The 18167-nt window shown below is 44.5% G+C and overlaps 2 protein-coding genes across 4 annotated transcripts in view; one reads left to right on the top strand and one right to left on the bottom strand.

The window, feature by feature from the left end:
* Positions 1-11360, top strand: part of FANCD2 (FA complementation group D2) — a 64868-nt gene extending 53508 nt beyond the window's left edge. Inside the window, exons 35-43 of the mRNA XM_039231409.1 lie at positions 1078-1200; positions 1943-2036; positions 2715-2786; positions 3488-3526; positions 4509-4583; positions 5358-5432; positions 6377-6523; positions 8332-8424; positions 10952-11360. Coding sequence (XP_039087340.1) covers positions 1078-1200; positions 1943-2036; positions 2715-2786; positions 3488-3526; positions 4509-4583; positions 5358-5432; positions 6377-6523; positions 8332-8424; positions 10952-11023 — 790 coding nt within the window. The 3' untranslated portion in view covers positions 11024-11360. The remainder of the gene's footprint in view (positions 1-1077; positions 1201-1942; positions 2037-2714; positions 2787-3487; positions 3527-4508; positions 4584-5357; positions 5433-6376; positions 6524-8331; positions 8425-10951) is intronic.
* Positions 11361-12113: 753 nt separating this feature from the next.
* Positions 12114-17139, bottom strand: FANCD2OS (FANCD2 opposite strand). 3 transcript variants are annotated; one of them, XM_039231290.1, is made up of 3 exons: positions 16846-17131; positions 14018-14126; positions 12114-12946 (listed from the first exon to the last, which is right to left on the bottom strand). In XM_039231290.1, the coding sequence occupies exons 2-3, from the start codon at positions 14100-14102 to the stop codon at positions 12402-12404; spliced, it is 630 nt and encodes a 209-aa protein (XP_039087221.1). In that variant the 5' UTR covers positions 14103-14126; positions 16846-17131; the 3' UTR covers positions 12114-12401. The 3 variants fall into 3 exon arrangements, with proteins under 3 accessions (XP_039087221.1, XP_039087223.1, XP_039087222.1); XM_039231292.1 differs by lacking the exon at positions 14018-14126 and having other exon boundaries at positions 17085-17139; XM_039231291.1 differs by lacking the exon at positions 14018-14126.
* Between the last annotated feature and the right edge of the window lie 1028 nt (positions 17140-18167).

Raw genomic sequence — 18167 nt, 5'->3', positions numbered from 1 at the left:
GAGTGCTGATGCATAGGGGCCCATGGACCCCAATGTTCACAGCAGCACTCTCAACAATAGCCAAAACCTGGAAAGAGCCTAAGTGTCCATCAACGGACGAATGGATCAAGAAGATGTGGTTTATCTATACGATGGAATACTACATGGTAATGAGAAACAATGAAATCTGGCCATGGGTAGCAACATGGACGGAACTTGAGGGTATTATGCTGAGCGAAATAAGTCAGGCAGAGAAGGACAAATACCATATGTCTGCACGTATAGGAGGATTAGGAGGAACTTAATGGAGGACCATGGGGGAGAAGAAGGGGGGAAACAGTGGGGGAGGGGGAGAGAGAAACCATGAAAGACTCTGGAATACTGAGAACAAACTGAGGACTGATGGGTGTGGGGGGGGAGGGGGGAGATAGGCATGGAGGAGGGACTTGTGGGGATGAGCACTGGGTGTTATATGGAAACCAACTTGACAATAAACTATTTGTAAAAAAAAAAAAAAAAAAAAAAAAAGAATAAATGAGGGGCTCCTGGGTGGCTCAGTTGGTTGAGCATCCAACTTCAGCTCAGGTCATGATCTCACAGTTTGTGGGTTGAGGCCTCATGTCAGGCTCTGTGCTGATAGCTCTGACCCTGGAGCCTGCTTCAGATTCTCTGTCTCCTCGCTCTCTGCCCCTCTCCCAATCATACTCTGTCTCTCTCTCTCAAAAATAAACATTTAAAAAATTAAAAAAAAAATTTTTAATGTTTTTATTTATTTCTGAGAGAGAGAGAGACAGTGTGAGCAGGGGAGGGTCAGAGAGAGAGGGAGATACAGAATCCGAAGCAGGCTCCAGGCTCTGAGCTAGCTGTCAGCACAGAGCCTGACGCGGGGCTCAAACCCATGAACCGTGAGATTATAATCTGAGCTGAAGTCAGACGCTTAACCGACTGAGCCACCCAGGCTCCCCCCCAAAAAAATTGTTCAAAAGAATAAATGCTAGTAGTTAGTTTAAAGATAAACACTTGGTAATATCTCAAGAAGGGAATCTTAATTTAGGAATTCTGTAACATGTATTCATATTCCTGTGGCTCTCAATGCAGCATCTACCTGGAGCATACAGACAGTGTTCTGAAGGCCATAGAGGAGATTGCTGGGGTTGGTGTCCCAGAACTGATCAATTCTCCTAAAGATGGATCTTCCTCCACATTTCCCACCCTAACCAGGTAAGGGAGTTCTCCTCTCCAGTTCTTCCTTAAGTTAGAATCACACTGTCCAATATATGTGGTTTCCAAATAACTACCTTACCCTTTATCTAGTTGTGTTATAGATGCTAGGTACAGTAATTCATTCAATACATAGAATGTATACTGTGCCTTCTTTCCAAGGGGTTCTCAGCCCTGAATGAATTTTCCATAGAGTCTTCAAAGACACTAAAAAGTCAACAAATGTGTCTTGTTAGTACTTTCATCCTTTACAAGTGAGTATCTGATCATGTGTACATCTCCATGGGTTTTTGTCTCATACGAAGTTTATAAAACACTTTCGCATTCTCTGTCATTTAATCCTTTCGGTGATTCTGTGAGTAGGTATCATTATCCCTGTTGTACTGATGAGGAAAATGAGTGTTAGAGAGGGGAACTTAACTCAGACTTACACAGGCTTAAAGTATGGAACTAGGAATTTCAACTCAGATCTTCTTACTACTACCTCATGGCTCTTTCCAGGCCACTACACCATCTTCCTTCATAGATTTAATTCCGTTGTCTCACAGGCCTTCGTCTTGGACTCCTTTTTTAATCCTTTCAGCCCCCGCCCCCCCCGCCCCATCCTTTTACAGTGGACCCTAGTGAAAGGAAATTCAGAGAGGTGGGGAAGGAAATGATTTTTGGCTCCTTGGTTTCTTCCTGGGAAGTTCTGTCTAACCAGACATCCATGTGTGGGTGTGCGTCTTTTCTCCTCTTTTAGGCACACATTTGTCATTTTCTTCCGTGTGATGATGGCTGAACTAGAGAAGACAGTGAAAAGTCTTCAGGCTGGCACAGCAGCAGACTCGCACCAGGTGGGTCAGGTACTCGCAGCACAAGAGGTAGACCTGGTTACTAGGAAGCTGCCGTGTCTTCTATTTCTTGGGTCCAGGTTTTCTTCTAAGCTGCTTCCTTTGAGTTACAGAGACCCAGGATTCTTTTTCAAAGAGCTCTTGGTTTAATTTCCTTCCCTTCATTTTGAGGGAGAATTGGATTCTATATTCCTTGGCTGCTGTCCAGGGGAAGGCTCAGGCTGCTCCATGAGCCATAGCCCTGGAAAAAATGTCTTTGGCCCCATGTCTGGCAGCTTGCTGCTTGTGAGCTGCCATGAGGTGAGCAGGCCTGTTTAAGATGCTGTGGTGCTGGGCCTTGGCAGTCCCGTAACCAGAACTGAGCTAGACTGTGGAGAGCATCAGTATCAGAGAAGCCACAGGGGTCTGAACACCAGCAGGTGTGTTGCGGAGGCTTTTTCCTATTTAGAAGTTCCTGAAGAGGAGTCTTCTTTTTAGAAACTGTCTCTGAGGTACCTTAGTGTTATATAGATGCGGGGCTCAGAACCATCTTGTGGGTACACTGGTAACATCCCTGAGAGAGTAACTGGCGTAAATTAATCCCTGAATAGCTTTGTAATCCGAGACCCATATATTAGTGGGAATACAAGAGTAGAAGTACTTGGCTGGTTCAGAAGTGCCTATATATTTGATTACCCCCAGATTCATGAAGAGAAGCTCCTCTACTGGAACATGGCTGTTCGAGACTTCAGTATCCTCATCAACTTAATAAAGGTGAGTGTGAAGGCTCCTCGACCCACCTCAACAGCTAACTACAGAAACCAGCAAGGGTCCTGACTTCTAAAATGGGCCTTCCTGTTCCTTTCCCCACCCTTCCTAGGGGGCCGGTTCTTCCCTGTCTTCTTCCCTTATCTGTCTACCCATCCTGGGTAATCCCTTCTTCTGTCCCTAAGCAATGTCGTTTTCCTTCTCTTCCTTCCTCCTTCCCTGTCTGTGCCACAATACTGCTAAACAGATCTCACCTTGTCCTGGGTCCTCTGGGATCTGAGTACATTCCCACTGTCTCCCTTTTCCAGTCCAGAATGCCTTCTTTATATGCCCTCAGACACAGTGTGTGCTCTCACCCACTCCATGATTTTGCTAGGGTGTTCTCCCCGCTCAGGGTGTCATTCTCTCTCCTTTCTGCCTCAGTCCATCCTTCTTCAGACTTCGTTCGCACCAAGGTTTGGACCTCTACAGCGCCATCTTAATATCCTGAGTTAGAGTAAATTTCTTACTCTTCTTTGCTTCCCTCTTCCTTTTTTTGAATTTCACTGATGGTGGTTACTTTATTTCTGTTTTGTAATGAACTGTTGACATGCCTTCTTCATTTTAGAATTCTCTTCCACACCCAGAGCTGTGATTTGCACAACAGGGAAGAGGCTGGGGGTGCTCAAAGGAGCAGACCTCAGCTTTGGTTTCTTTTGTGTCTCCAGGTGTTTGATAGTCGTCCTGTTCTGCATGTATGTTTGAAGGTGAGAAAATAACCTGGCCCTCATTAGTATGTATTCTTCCTGTGGATCTCTCTAGAGATGGCCTCAGCTGAAAGGAGTTGCTTCATACTTTGTCCATTAGCCAGAATTTTCAGAATCTGTGCTAACAGTAGTTTAGGAAGACAATATCTTTTCCCATACTAGTTGGGTGACTAGAGAAGCTAATTTTGCTATGAGTTTGAAAACTTTCGGTTTGAGTCTTAGAACTAGCAGGAGTGGCTTCAGGGTGGCTGACATTAAGAGCAAAAGTCACTGCTGCCATTCCTTCCCAGGCAATAGAGAGGGAGGATGAGTGGGTGATTCCTCTTTTTAAAGCCCATGGCTGGTCTCATGGATGTGGAAGCTGGTATCCTGATAACCAGTGAACTCCTCTCCCAAAGGGAGAGCGCAGATTAGCCCTAGATTTGATGACAGGAGCTAGGGAATGTTCTGAGGAGATTGTGTCTTTCCCTCTCCTGATGGTTCCTTCCAAGAGAATAGCACCTTATTCTTGTTATCTTCTAGTCCCTCTCTTCCTCTTTACTCACTCTGCACTGCTTCCAGTGTGGGAGATGGGCGAGTAGGGAGAGTGGTTTATCTGATTATTAAATTTGGCAGTTGGTTATGTGCTTCCTCAGCTCTATACCTGTTTCCGTTTGGGCGTAAGTGGTCCTTAGGAAGATGGGGTCCCCCTCTGTGTTCTGTGCTCTCATTCTTACACAGATCAGGGCTTCTGCCCATGGTCTCTGTCTAGGGTAGGTCAGTCTGCCTAACTCTGAGGCTTAGCTAGCAGGCCCGTTTAGCTTTTGAATTAAACTTATATTCTCCAAATTGACTTTTTGGATTCCTTCCCATTTATTTTTTATGTACAAAAATAAGAAAATAAAGCCCCTGGGCTGAGTGATGCTATGCTACCTCAGGCAGGGGCCGTTGAGATGAAAGACCTCAGTAGAGGTCATCACCAGGTGTCTCTTCTCTTCTTCAGTATGGACGTCTCTTTGTGGAAGCATTTCTGAAGCAGTGTATGCCACTCCTAGACTTCAGTTTTAGAAAACACCGGGTAAGAACCGAGAACACAGAGGAAAGATGTGCTCTGGACAGTTACTCAGAAGATACGTCCATGGTGACTCCTGGGCTGGGGGGATGGGGGCGGTCCCCTTTCCAGGACCCAGAGCACTGTTCTGGGGCTCTTTCGGCCCACTTCCGCTATCACCAAGATGCCCGTATTGGATGGAATATTCCAAAGTAGGCTAAACTCAGACCCACTCTGATTTAAACCCCCCTTTCTACTTTTACTCCAAATCTGGGGGTAGTTGTTTTTCTCAGCTTGATTTATTTTGTTGCTGCACTCCCAGCACCTCATGTATCAGGATGTCATTTGCATATTTCTTGGCACTTCTCTAGGTCTCCCCTCAGGAATAATAATAATAATAATAATAGTAATAGTAATAAACGGCTCACTGCGTTAGAAGCTTTTTGCTGTTGTAACAGATAGTCTGTAGTGGTTTTTTTGGCCGAGTGAGATCCAGGGTTGGAGTAGTGAAATAAGGATAGAAACAAAAGATGATTTCTTACACGTATTTAGCGAGTTTGCAAGATACTCTCACAGTATTTGGTTGATTCCTCCTAACCTAGAGAGAGAAGGGGGAGGGCAGCTAGTTAGTCCTCACTTTGAGGGCCAAATTGAGATGATTACCAATACAAGGCTGGGACCTGCGGGTTTGTCCTCTCTGGAGCCCTTGATTGCATCTAACATGAAATGAGAGCAAAAAAAAGAAAAAAAATGAAATAAGAGAATTTAAATTGGCATTTGTGAATTTTGTTGGTTATGTAGGAAGATGTTCTGAGCTTACTGGAAACCTTCCAGTTGAATACGAGGCTGCTTCATCATCTGTGTGGGCATTCTAAGGTAAGAGGGGAAAGCAAGCCATTGCGTCATCCTGCCTGTTGGCTTAATCTCAGTGCAATCAGGAGATCCATGGGCTCCAGTTCCTTCATCCTTTTTTACCCTTCTTGAGTCTTGATTTTTGAGACTGTGTCTGTCTAGAGATAGTTTCATTCATAATGGTCAGAGCCTTAGCTGCTAATTGCAATTGGGCAGTCACGTAGAGGGCAGTTTCTGCATCCGAAGTTTGACTCAAACTCCATAGCACTGTTTCCTGTAGAAGCTTCTCTTTGGTGAGAGAGAGAGAATGTTGGTGGATGTGTTGCTGCTATGAAGTGCTCTGGGTGGGAGGAATATTATGTAAGGGATGATTCTCCGCTAGAGACAAGAGGTGGTTCTAAAAGCAGCCATCTTGAGAGCTTCGCAGCTCTACTGACTTGTCAAAGAACACATCTGTCTCTCGTGAGAACATTTTACCATTAGAGGATTTTTCCACCTGAGGCCTACAGTTGGACCATTGTCACTTTTTGTCTGAAGGCACACGGAACCTTAGAGCTCTGTAGTCACAGGCAAACCAAATAATTTTTCAATCCAGTTCCTATGCTCATCTCCCCCCTTGGTTCTAACCTTAGAAGGCACTGAACAGTGGAGTTGTAAGGGATACTCTGTAGTTTGATGTCAGTGTAATACATACTCAAGAATATTTGAGGTAAATTCATTGATAATTGGTGACTAAGAGGTTAAGAAGAACCAAAGGTGTCAGTGGTAGGTCTTCTAGGCTCTTCTGGCTTGAAGGACAGCTGCCGTTCTCTTTTGGATAGTTTGCCACACCCGGTCCTCGGCCTGTACTGGGAGGACTTGTGCTGTTAGTCAGTGCTCGAGATGTCGGGAGTGCGCAGGTTTCTGTGTAGCAACGTGAGCGCATGCTGATCGGTCCAGGTGAGTTGGATGCATTTGTTTCTATTCAGATTCACCAGGACATGAAGCTCACCAAACACGTGCCTTTGCTCAAAAAGACCCTGGAGCTCTTAGTTTGCAGAGTGAAAGCCATGCTCATCTTCAACAATTGCAGGGAGGCTTTCTGGCTGGGCAACCTCAAAAACCGGGACTTGCAGGTAAGCCTAGGGGCCTGCCAGTGATCATCTACTCCCGCCTTGGTGAGAGCATCAGAAGGTATGTCAAGGAGGTCAACTGAGCCCTGGTCTCTCAATAAGACTGTTTTTCTTTTAAACCTGTGGCCGTTTTGCTCTTAAAGTTAGGGTGCATTGCTTCTGGTCTTAGTATGGGCTCCACCCCTCATCGTAGCCAGCAGAGGCACCAAAACATGCCACTGATAGTAACAGGGCTCAGAGATAGAAGAGCCAGATCAGTAAAACCTCCCTCCTCACGCAGAGTGGGCTCCCGTAAGTCCTACTGGTGGTAGATTCACGACATTTTTTATATGGACAAAGTTTTTAAAAAATCATTTTGAGTTTTTTCTTTTTTTTTTTTTTAAGTTTATTTATTTTTGAGAGAGACAGAGACAGAGTGTGAGTGGGGGGAGGGTCAGAGAGAGAGGGAGACACAGAATCTGAAGGAGGCTCCAGGCTCCAAGCTGTCAGCACAGAGCCCAACGCGGGAGTTGAACTTACAAGCTGCGAGATCATGACCTGAGCTGAAGTCAGACGCTTAACCTAATGAGCCACCCAGGCACCCCTTGGGTTTTTTTCTAACCAGTCTGTCTTATTCCTGAAATTATTCTCTGCCTGTTTTTAACAAATTGACATTTCTAAGGTCTTTCAGCTGTCTGACTGAGAGAGAGAGAGAGAATGTGAGCAGGGAAGAGGCAGAGGGAGAGGGAGACACAGAATCTGAAGCAGGCTCCAGGCTCTGAGCTGTCAGCACAGAGCCACCCAAGCACCCCAGCAATTTCTATATAGGGTACAAGTCCTTCTCATTCATGTTTACAGTAGCTGAGGGTTTTATAATCTTATATATGAAAAGACTAGCACGCCAGAGAATTAGTTTCCTTGAAGTTTATTTTTGTTTATTTTGAGAGAGATAAAGAACAGGCAGGGGAAGGGCAGAGCGAGAAGGAAACAGAACCCCTAACAAGCTCCACTCTGACAGTGGAGAACCCAATACAGGGCTCAAAGTAAGTAACCATGAGATCACGACTGGAGCCGAGTCATTACAGACTTCAGGGTCAGACACTTAATTGACTGAGCCACGCAGGTGCCTCTTCCACAATACTATTAAACAAAATACTATAATAAAACAATACTGTGGGGCGCCTGGGTGGCTCATTCGGTTAAGCGTCCGACTTCAGCTCAGGTCATGATCTTGTGGTTCGTGAGTTCAAGCTCCACCTCAGCCTCTGTGCTGACAGCTCAGAGCCTGGAGCCTGCTTCAGATTCTGTGTCTCCTTCTCTCTCTGCCCTTCCCCTGCTCACACTCTGTCTCTCAAAAATAAACATTAAAAAAGAAAACAGTACTATAGTTTCCATGAGAACAGTAAATCTCAGAGGTTAAGTAACTTACCTAAAGTCATTTAGCAGTTAGTGAGAGGTGCCAGGATTTGAGTCAGCTTCTGCGTGGCCATTTGTAGTTGGTGTGTTGGTGGTCATATACCTTAAGGTATTTGGGAAATTTTAGAATGATACTCAACACTAACTGAGTCACATCCTGGCCTTGTAAAATCTATTATGATACTAGAATACAACAACAGACTTTTTATAAAACTGTATTATATTGGAGCCACATTTATCTCAGAAAGTGTGATTTTTACTTCTCTAGATGCTAGATTCACAGATTGGTGTCTGTGTTTAACCATGTTTGAAGGGCTAGAATATCTTCTGTTGTCTGCAAACTAAGCCTTTCTCCCCTTGAGCCCCCAAATATGTTTATTATAACCCACCATGTGTCTTGGCCCGTCCGCATTTAGGGTGAAGAGATACTGTCCCAGACTTCCCAGGAGAGCACAGCCGAGGAGAGTGAGGAGAATATGCCATCCCAGGCCTCCAAGAGCAAAACAGAGGTATCTCTGCATAAGGCCCCGGAGTGTGCAGTTGCCTTGCATTTTGTTGATTATTGAGTCACTGGAAAGTACAGAACTTGCTTTTTTTTTTTTTTCTTAATCTTAGATCCTTGTGAGTTGGAACTACTTTTTTTTTTTTGGTTTATTTTTTTTTTTTTTTAAGTTTTTAAATTTATTTTTAGAAAAAGAGAGAGCATGAGCAGGGGGGCGAGAGAGAATCCCAAGCAGGTTCTGTGCTCTCAGTGCAGAGCCCAGTGTGAGTCGTAAACTCACAAACTGTGAGATGTGACCTGAGCCAAAGAAGTGTTGGATGCTTAACCAACTGAGCCACCCAGGTGCCCCTGTATTTTTTTTAATGTTTATTTTTGTAAGCGAGTGTGCATGTGTGAGCAGGGGAGACCTGAGGATCTGAAGCAGCACAGAGCCCAATGCGGGGCTCAAACTCACGAATTGCAGGATCATGACATGAGCCGAAGTCTGATGCTTAACTGACTGAGCCACTCAATCGCCCCAATGTTTATTTGTTTTAGAGAGAGAGAGAAAGAGCGAGCATGCAGGCTCAACACTTACTGCTCAATGTGGGGCTTGTTCTAACAATCATGAGAAAGATCTGAGCTGAAATCAAGAGTTGGATGCTTAACTGAGCCACCCAAGTGCCCCTATGGGGGGGGTTGTTTGTTTGTTTTTTATTTTAGAAATCTCTACACCCAACGTGGGGCTCGAACTTATGACCCTGAAATCAAGAGTCGCAACTCTCTGACCGAGCCAGCCAGGCACCCCTCCCTGCTTACATTTATAATCAAAGACTTCTGTGCCCTTCTCCTTTCCCTCCAGAAAAGCTTCTGTTTTTATATGAATTTTGTGGGGGCCAAAAGACTATCTCAAGTTATGGCATATATTATGGAGTTGAAAAAACCGTTTTAGAGAGGAGAAAAGAAGCATTCAGGTGTTCTCTGAGTGTTGAGAAGAAAGAGTTAAACCATTTAAATATGTTGTGTGAATATACAAAATATATATGAACGCATTTGGTGAAAGCTAAAGGACAGAATCAAAGGCTGCAAACACTAAGGACTACAGTAAGGGTAGGGGTCCTTATTCTTTTCTGGGCTATTATGGATACTTTCAGGATTTTACAGAAAGCTGAAGAAAAATGTATATTTTTATTAAATTTTGTTACAGTTCAGGTGGGTTATGGACACCAAGAAGTTCCGATTTAAGAACCCTTGCTGTAAAGCCTCTCCGTAATGGAATATGAGGCTGAGAAAGATCATTTAATACGAAAAATGTTTTTATTACATGGTCCTCTGTTGTATTTGTACCTCTACCTTGTTCTCATAAAAAATTTTTGAAGCAGACAGTGTCTTACTACTTTGGTACTTTTCTCCTAAGCAAGACTCCCAGATTAGAGCTGTAGACCAAAGATTTTTAAAAATTTTTTAATGTTTATTTATTTTTGAGAAAGAGAGACAGAGTTTGAGCAGGGGCAGGGCATCGAAAGAGGGAGGCACAGAATCCAGAGCAGGCTCCAGGCTCCAGGCTCTGAGCTGTCAGCACAGAACCCGACGCGGGGCTTGAACTCACAAACTGTGAGATCATGTCCTGAGCAGAAGTCAGATGCTTAACTGACTGAGCCACTTAAGCACCTCTACTGACCAAAGAATTTTATGCTGAATTCCTGTTGAGATACATCAGAATTATTTTTTTCATTAAAATTTTTTTTTCTTTTTTCTTTTTTAATGTTTTTTATTTATTTCTGAGAGAGAGACAGACAGCGTGAGCCGGGGAAGGTCAGAGAGAGCAGGAGACACAGAATCTGAAGCAGGCTGCAGGCTCTGAGCCAGCTGTCAGCACAGAGCCCAGTGTGGGGCTCGAGCCCACGAACCGTGAGATCATGACCTGAGCCGAAGTCGGACACTTAACCGACTGAGCCACCCAGGCGCCCCACACCAGAATTTTTTTTTTGTTTATTCTTTTTTTTTTTTTTTTGAAAGAGAGACATAGAGTGCAACCAGGGGAAGGACAGAGAGAGTGAGACACAGAAACTGAAGGAGGCTCCAGGCTCTGAGCTGTCAGCACAGAGCTCGATGTAAGACTCAAACCCACGAACCGTGAGATGATGACCTGAGCCAAAGACGAACGCTCAACCAACTGAGGCCGTCCAGGAGCCCCCACACTAGAATTTTTAAGTTAGCAAACATTTCATTCGACATTGAGTGCCTATTTGGTTCTATGTCACACACATGCAGTAGAGGTGGAGGACCATGGCTTATGTAAAAATCATGTGAATTTGGTTTCGTTGCAGAATGTCATAGGTTGCTATCACAGTGGCCTCCCTCCATGGTCTTGACTTAAGAGGTCATGATAGAAGAATAATGGGAACGCCTCAATTCCTTCTTCAGATGAATGGTTTAACACCCGTCATTGGTTTTAACAATGATACACTACAGTTGTAAATGCTATGGGAGCAGTATTGTAATTCAGAGTTACTCAGATGACCTAAAACATCTAATTATCCTTTGCCTCGTAGGATGGTGAAGATGAAGTAAGTGATGGAGAAAAGGAGCAAGATAGTGATGAGAGTGAGGATGACTCCGATTAGCCCACAGAGAGACTGCTGCCCCTTCCCCGTCTTTGCTAGCCTCTTCCCGGTTTGTGTCTAGGGTTTGAAATCTGTCTGCCCTCCTTCCTGGAAGCATCCTATTTTGTCCCTGGGGTGGTGGGCTTTACTGAGTCAGCTTAGTTGTGAATTTCATAAGTTGTCTCTCAGCATCGAAGACTGTGGCTCCTCTAGCATTACTCACTGGTCTTGGGCAAACGTGGCCGTGCTGTGCTGCAGAATAATCACGATTCTGGGCTTTGGGAGCTAGTTTTGAAACTCTTAGAATTGAAGATTGTACTGGTTTTACAAATAAATTCTGTTTTCAGTTTTGTCTGAACTATCTCGTTCCTCTTTCTGAACTTCCTTCATAAGTCAGGGATTACATGGAATTCAGTTGGGGTTTGTGTGGAGAAATAATGGAAATTCTACCAATTAAAATCGTACGTTTCCTATTCTAAGGACCATCTTTACTTGAGAAGATCTTTGTGACATTTTTGGAGGAGTGACAAATTTCTGTACAATTCCCCAAAGAAAGTCAAAAGGAAAATTCTGGCTGCTTTTGTAAAGCTTTCTGGTCATCCTGTAGATAAAAGACAAAGGGAAAAGGCACCATCAAACTCATGTTGACTTTGTATATGTGTTTATTTCCACATTATTCTGAGTTATACCTATAATCTAGTTACAATAATGCTACAAAATTACTTGTAGTTTATTAGAAATAGAATAGTAGAACAACAGCTAAAATGGGGGGCTGTCTTGTGTTCGTCCAGAAAGCCCAGTTTCATTGCTGTTTCCAAGTTCTTTCTTGCCAGGCTATAAATATTTAATATTTGTTAATACTTCTACTCACTTTGGTACTCTCCAGTGGCATTAAGATGTGGTTGGTTACGGGTTTTTGTTGTTCATTTGGTGGGGGAGGTGGTTTTATTTTTTATTTGTTTTTTAATCCTTGAGTCATCTATAGCTTTTTGACCCCTTCATCCTCATGTACATGGAAATCCATAATCTCCTTTGACACCCCTTTGTTTCCCCAACTCATGTTCGGGGAACATGATGTGGTCTTAGATGTTTAAGTGAGTTCACACTAGGCTCATTGGTTTATATGGTTTAATGGTTCTTTATCACACGTACATGTCAATGCTAGTTTGACTCTCTGTTAAATGTTGTTCAGCTTTACAATGGAAATGTTCTCCCTTGCTCTGGTCACTGGCCTTCTTTGGAGGAGGAAAGGAGAAAAGGGATTCCTGAATTGTCACTGCTTAACAGAAGAGCAAGGTGGCCTGGGTGATGTCAGTTTCCTTTACAGGGACAGGTTTCTGTAAGCTTCACACACATAGCGAAGGGCACGGTGTAAGGAACAGGAATCAGATGGGACTTCTTACTTGGAGTGCTGTAAGGCAAAGGTGCACTTCTTGTATGTTGCGTACAGTAAGAGGATAGAGCGCAGCATCTGTTTGCACATGGTCACTGTCATCTGAATCTGAGGTTCCTTAAGTCCAGTGGGCCACTGGTGCTCCCGGCTGATGATTTTGCAAAAGGCTGATTTGTCTGAAACTCTGAAGGTTCCAGTCCATTTTGGTGGCTGAGCTGTGATGACCCTGCCAAACACGGAATCCACTCCACTGAGGCGGACAGGCTGGGGCTTCCTGACCAGCCCTTTCTTGTTGCTCATGGCTTGGAGCTCTGATGTGTGGCAGGGTAACTTGGGACTCGCCCCAGGCTCCAGGAATGGGCTGTCTAGAACTAGAGTGACCTCTTGAAAGCACAGCTGCACTTCAAGGTCAGAAGGGGTATGTGGGAAGCAGGGGGAAGCCCTAAAAGGGTGCTTTGAAGAAGGTGTAGGTGTTGTGTGCCGCAGCCATTGGAAGCTCTCGTCCAGTGGGGTCCACGGTGACCAGAGCTGGTATCCTGCCATTGACAGTCCTAAAGAAGAGGAATCAGAACATGGAATTTCCCTAGCATGGTTTTGGTGAGGGCATGGCTGTTTAAATTCACATTTATTTGTTTCATTATTGACTGTAACTTATTCTGTAGTCCTCATTAACAGACTCCAATGGATGCCAGGGGACTAGTAATTCTGTAAAGCGCAGTAGTGGATGGTCTCAAGTATTGAATCTGGCAACTGCTTTGTGTACTAAAACCTTATGAAGTCTTATCACAAGCCTCTGTAGGTAGGTTTTCACCTATTTTACAGGTGAGGAAATGGATTTGTCCAAAGCGGAATACCCTGGTCCACCATTATAACTGCTAAAGACAGAATCTACACCTCTGAAGTGGCAGAGGCTGCAGGCACTTCATGATGAGACATTATTTGTGGTCAGAAGCTCAGAAACTCCTGTCTTACCAGATATTTGTGACTCTAAATCCCATACACTTTATTTATACCGGTGTTTCTCAAAGTACGTCCTGGCACTAGCAGCTTTGCTAGTACATCTAGAAATGTAGGGATGAGCATTCTTGGGCCCTGCCTCAGACCCATAGAATTAGAAACTGGGGGTGGGGCCTTGCAATCTACATTTAAACAAACCTTCTAGAGTATTCAGTGCACTTACTATTTGAGAACTTCCGATGCTGTCCCTTTTTAGGAACTTAGGTTTTCAGTTATGGAGACCGCCTCCTCTTGGCCCTAAAAACCTGTTTTCTGAGATAAAAGAACAGCTCTCTCAGAGCCCTGGCTACTTAAGTACCACCTCAGAGGAGTTACACCAGGCTAGAAGGAAAGAAAGTTTCCAAAGGACAATCTTTAAATAAATTTTTAAACATTTTTCTGATTCCTCTAGGTGTGTTTTATTTTTGACTTCGGTTTGTTATGGGAGACCCTGGGGTTAAGATTGTGATTTTCCCCCCTTAAAGGAAAAGGAAAGGGCTGGGAGGATGTTGCTAACTCAAAATTTATTCAAGCAGAATTTGGATTTTCCATCGTTCTCTCTTCTAAAATTGCCGGTATATTAAAGGCTTTACTGAATTAAGAAGCTAACATTTTTGAGCACCTACCTATTGTTTTAAGGGGCATAGCAGTTCCCTTTTCTTTCCAGTCAAGTGTATTTCTCTGCCCCTTCTCTCTTCTCCCACAGAACATAACAGCAGCGGATCTGATCCCATCCTATCCAGTAATTGCCCACAAAATGTGAAAAGTTGACTCCTCCACCATAGTTTGAGAGACAGTAAAGTTCATTTTTAAAAAAGAGTTGTTGGTTACATCAAAAACTATAAAATATCCAGGAATAAACCTAACCAAAGAGGTAAAAGATCTGTATGCTGAAAACTATAGAAAGCTTATGAAGGAAATTGAAGACACAAAGAAATGGAAATAATGGATTGGAAGAACAAATGTGAAAATGTCAATACTACCCAAAGCAATCTACACATTCGATGCAATCCCAGTCAAAACAGCACCAGCCTTCTCACAGAGCAAGAACAAACAGTCCTCAAATCTGTATGTAACAAGAGATCCCAAATAGCCAAAGTAATGTTGAAAAAGAAAACCAAAGCTGGAGGCATCACAATCCCAGGCTTTAACCTGTATTACAAAACTGTAATCATCAAGACAGTATGGTATTGGCGCAAAAACAGATCAATGAAATAGAAGAGAAAATCAAGAAATGGACCCACAAATATATGGCCAACTAATCTTCAACAAAGCAGGAAAGAGTATCCAATGGAAAAAAAGTGTAGCAAATGGGGCTGGGAGAACTGGACCACTTTCTTACACCATACACAAAAATAAAATCAAAATGGATGAAAGACCTAAAGGTGCAACAGGAAACCGTCAAAATTCTATCGGAGAGAACAGTCACCTCTTTGACCTCGGCTGCAGCAACTTCCTGACGTGTCTCTGATGGCAAGGGAAATAAAAGCAAAAATGAACTATTGGGACTTCATGAAGATAAAAAGCTGCTGCACAGCAAAGGAAACAAAACTAAAAGGCAACTGATGGAATAAAAGATCTTTGCAAATGACATCGGATAAAGGGTTAGTATCAAAAACTACAAAGAACGTATCAAATTCAACACCTGAAAAACAATCCAGTGGAAAGACTGGGCAGAAGACATCAATAGACACATTTCCAAAGAAGACATCCGGATGGCCAACATGAAAAAATGCTCAACATCACTCATCATCAGGGAAATACAAATCAAAACCACACTGAGGTATCATCTCACGCTGGTCAGAGTGGCTAAAATTAACTCACGAAACAACAGAGGCTGGTGAGGATGTGGGGAAAGGGGAACCCTCTTACACTGTTCGTTGCAATGCAAACTGGTGCAGCCACTCCGGAAAACTGTGGAGGTTCCTCAAAAGATTAAAAATAGAGTTATCCTGTGACCCAGCTATTACACTACTAGGAATTTATCCAAAGGATACCAAAATGCTGATTCAAAGAGGCATATGCACCCCAATGTTTATAACAGCACTTTCAACTATTGGATATATATACACATGTGTATATACACCTACATGCAACGGAATACTACTTGGCAATGAAAAAATGAAGTCTTGGGGCGCCTGGGTGGCTTAGTCGGTTAAGCGTCCAACTTTCGCTTAGGTCATGATCTCACGGTTCGTGGGTTCGAGCCCCGCGTCGGGCTCTGTGCTGACTGCCAGCTCAGAGCCTGGAGCCTGTTTCAGTCTGTGACTCCCTCTCTCTCTGACCCTCCCCTGCTCACGCTCTCTCTCTCTCTAGAAATAAAAAAAAAAAAAGATGAAGTCTTACCATTTGTGACAATGTGGATGGAGCTGGAGGGTATTATGCTAAGCAAATGGAGTCAGAGAAAGATATCCCAAAATACCACTCATGTGGAATTTGAGAAACAACAGAAGATCATAAGGGAAAGGAGGGAAAAATAAAACAGGAGGAGGCAAACCATAAGAGACTCAAATATAGAGAACAAACTGAGGGTTGTTGGGGGTGGGGAAAATGAGTGATGGACACTTGATGGAATGAGCACTTGCTGTTATGTGTAAATGATGAGTCACTGGATTCTACTCCTGAAACCAAGACTATACCATGTTAACTTGAGAAGAAATAGAAAGTAAATAAATAAATAAATTAATTAATTAATAAAACCATTAGGACCTCTTTTTGGAGGAAAAAATAAAAACAAAAGGCGGGGCATTTGAATTATAACAAAAGAGTTATTGGTGACATTTCAAATCAGAAAACCTGTCCCTGACAGTGCTTAGGATAAAGGAGGTTTGTTTGTTGATTTCCTTCAACTGTTAGATTTGTCCTTTGTACATTCCTTCACATACTGTGTTCAAATATCTGGACTGCCTCAGGATGAGAAATTGGCACAGAAGTGGTGGTTATCTATTACAAACATCCTATGAAAGTCTTCTGATGCTTGATATCCTCACCCAGTGAGAGTATGTCGAAGATCAGGGCTGCACTGGTACAGCACCATGTCAAGGTGGGATGTGGAGGGTGTTACCTCCTCAGCATATGACCAAAAAAGAAAGATTACTCAATCCCAGGATCTTTTTCCTGACTCCTTCACTCCTAAGAGCAGATAGGGCTGGAGGTAAAAGGCTTTATCAGATGTCCCGCCTTAAGTACTGGGCAGACCCAACCTTGGATGAGGGGCCTTCTGAACCGGGTCTTCACGCCACTTGCACACAAGGTTTAAATCCAGACGATTCACCCCTCCACTCCCACCACCCGAAATCACAGTCATCCACTCCAGTAGGGGTTCAACCTTGGAAGTCTGTTTAAACTGCTTTAATAGCTCCCAGATAGGGAACACCTTGTACTCCTGGCCAGAAAGTCTTCCCCTTCACACGCTCCTCCCGTTCCAAGGAACCAGGTCCCTCGATTTCCCCACCTGGGAAACGGGAAGTAAGCGTCCAGGTGCAGCTGAGGTCCTCGTGAACTGTGAGCTGCGATCCCGATCCGGAGAGGCTGAAGCTGCCCAGAGTGGGGAGGCTCTCCCCCTCCCGGCGGGAAGAAGGGGCTTGTCCCCTGTGGGTCCCTAACTGGGGGTGGGGACCAGACGGCTCTGGCCGAGGCGGAGGTGGCGGTGGGAGCCCAGGCCCGGTCCCACCATCCGGGCCAGGGGCTCACCGGCTGAATTCCGCGAGCCGCACACTCCAGAGTGGAGGCCGCTGTTCCCGGGCCGCATCTCTTTTCCGCCGGGCGCCTGGCAACCGCCTTTGTGACCCAGGACTTCGCAGAAAGCCCGAGCCGCCGCGGGGGTGGGGGCTGGAGGAGCCCGGCTTGGGGGTGTGTCCGGGCTAGACTCTCCACCTCCACCTGCTTGGAACCCTTTGTCCAAGACTCCGCCTCCAGGAGTGCGGGTTCCTATCCTGTCTTTTCCATTCTCCCTCCTCCTCCCCACCCCGCTACACCTGTGTGCTTTTGAGGTCGTCACTTCAAAAAAGGTGTGGTCAGGAACCTGCATAGAAGTCCCAGGACTTGTAGTTAGTAGTTAGTATTGACTTAGTCTTCACTCTTTTTTTTTTTTGAGTCTATTTTGAATGGGGCAGAGGGAGAGAGAGAGAACACGCACGTGCATGCGAGTGCGAAAGGGGCAGAGAGGTGGGTGGAGAGAGAGAGAGAGAGAGAGGAGAGAGAGGGAGAATGCCAAGCAGGCTCTGGTTTGTAATTGCACAGCCCAACTCAGGACTCCGTCTCGGGAATCCTGAGATCATGACCTGAGCCCAGATCAAGAGTGGGATGTTCAACTGACTGAGTCACCCAGGAGCCCCAGTCTTTGCTCTTTAAACTGTGCTCAGGGGTATTCAGGATGAAAGCTTTTATTGCTGCATTGGAGTGGTCCCAGCACAAGGAGACCGTCTTTATAAGTGCTCACCGCTCATAAACAAGAAGACAGGTACATGTCTTCCCTTGACTTCCTAACCAAAAATCTTTTTTCTGCCTTCTATTAACTCCCCAAAAAGGCAACACTATCCTCTTCTCACAGAGCTGAAGAACTGACCGTTTCACCAGAGTGAAAGAGTGATTTGACAACTTTGTAAGTGTCACTGCAAACAATTTCCCTGGAAGGCTGGGGGGGGGGGGGGAGGAGAGGTCTACCCAATTGATTCCTATATCCTCCCCAGTGCCTGGCAGTATGAAGTACTTGTGGTGAGAATTAAATTAATGGTCCTTCCTGCCCTTACGTTACCCAGAAATTGCCCTTATACT

Source organism: Hyaena hyaena, unplaced genomic scaffold, assembly GCF_003009895.1.
Source record: "Hyaena hyaena isolate Hyena2069 unplaced genomic scaffold, ASM300989v1 scaffold_56, whole genome shotgun sequence".
NCBI classification, from domain to species: domain Eukaryota; kingdom Metazoa; phylum Chordata; class Mammalia; order Carnivora; family Hyaenidae; genus Hyaena; species Hyaena hyaena.
The sequence above is the reverse complement of the archived record's forward strand: the minus strand, read 5'-3'. Positions and strand labels throughout refer to the sequence as shown.

Excerpts from the sequence above, each read along its gene's own strand:
- FANCD2OS (XM_039231290.1), bottom strand. The coding sequence starts at position 14,102 with ATGTTCTGTGGGAGAAGAGAGAAGGGGCAGAGAAATACACTTGACTGG. Across the intron at positions 12,947-14,017 it reads TATGCCCCTTAAAACAATAG|GACTGTCAATGGCAGGATAC; the intron begins GTAGGTGCTCAA and ends CCTCTTCTTTAG.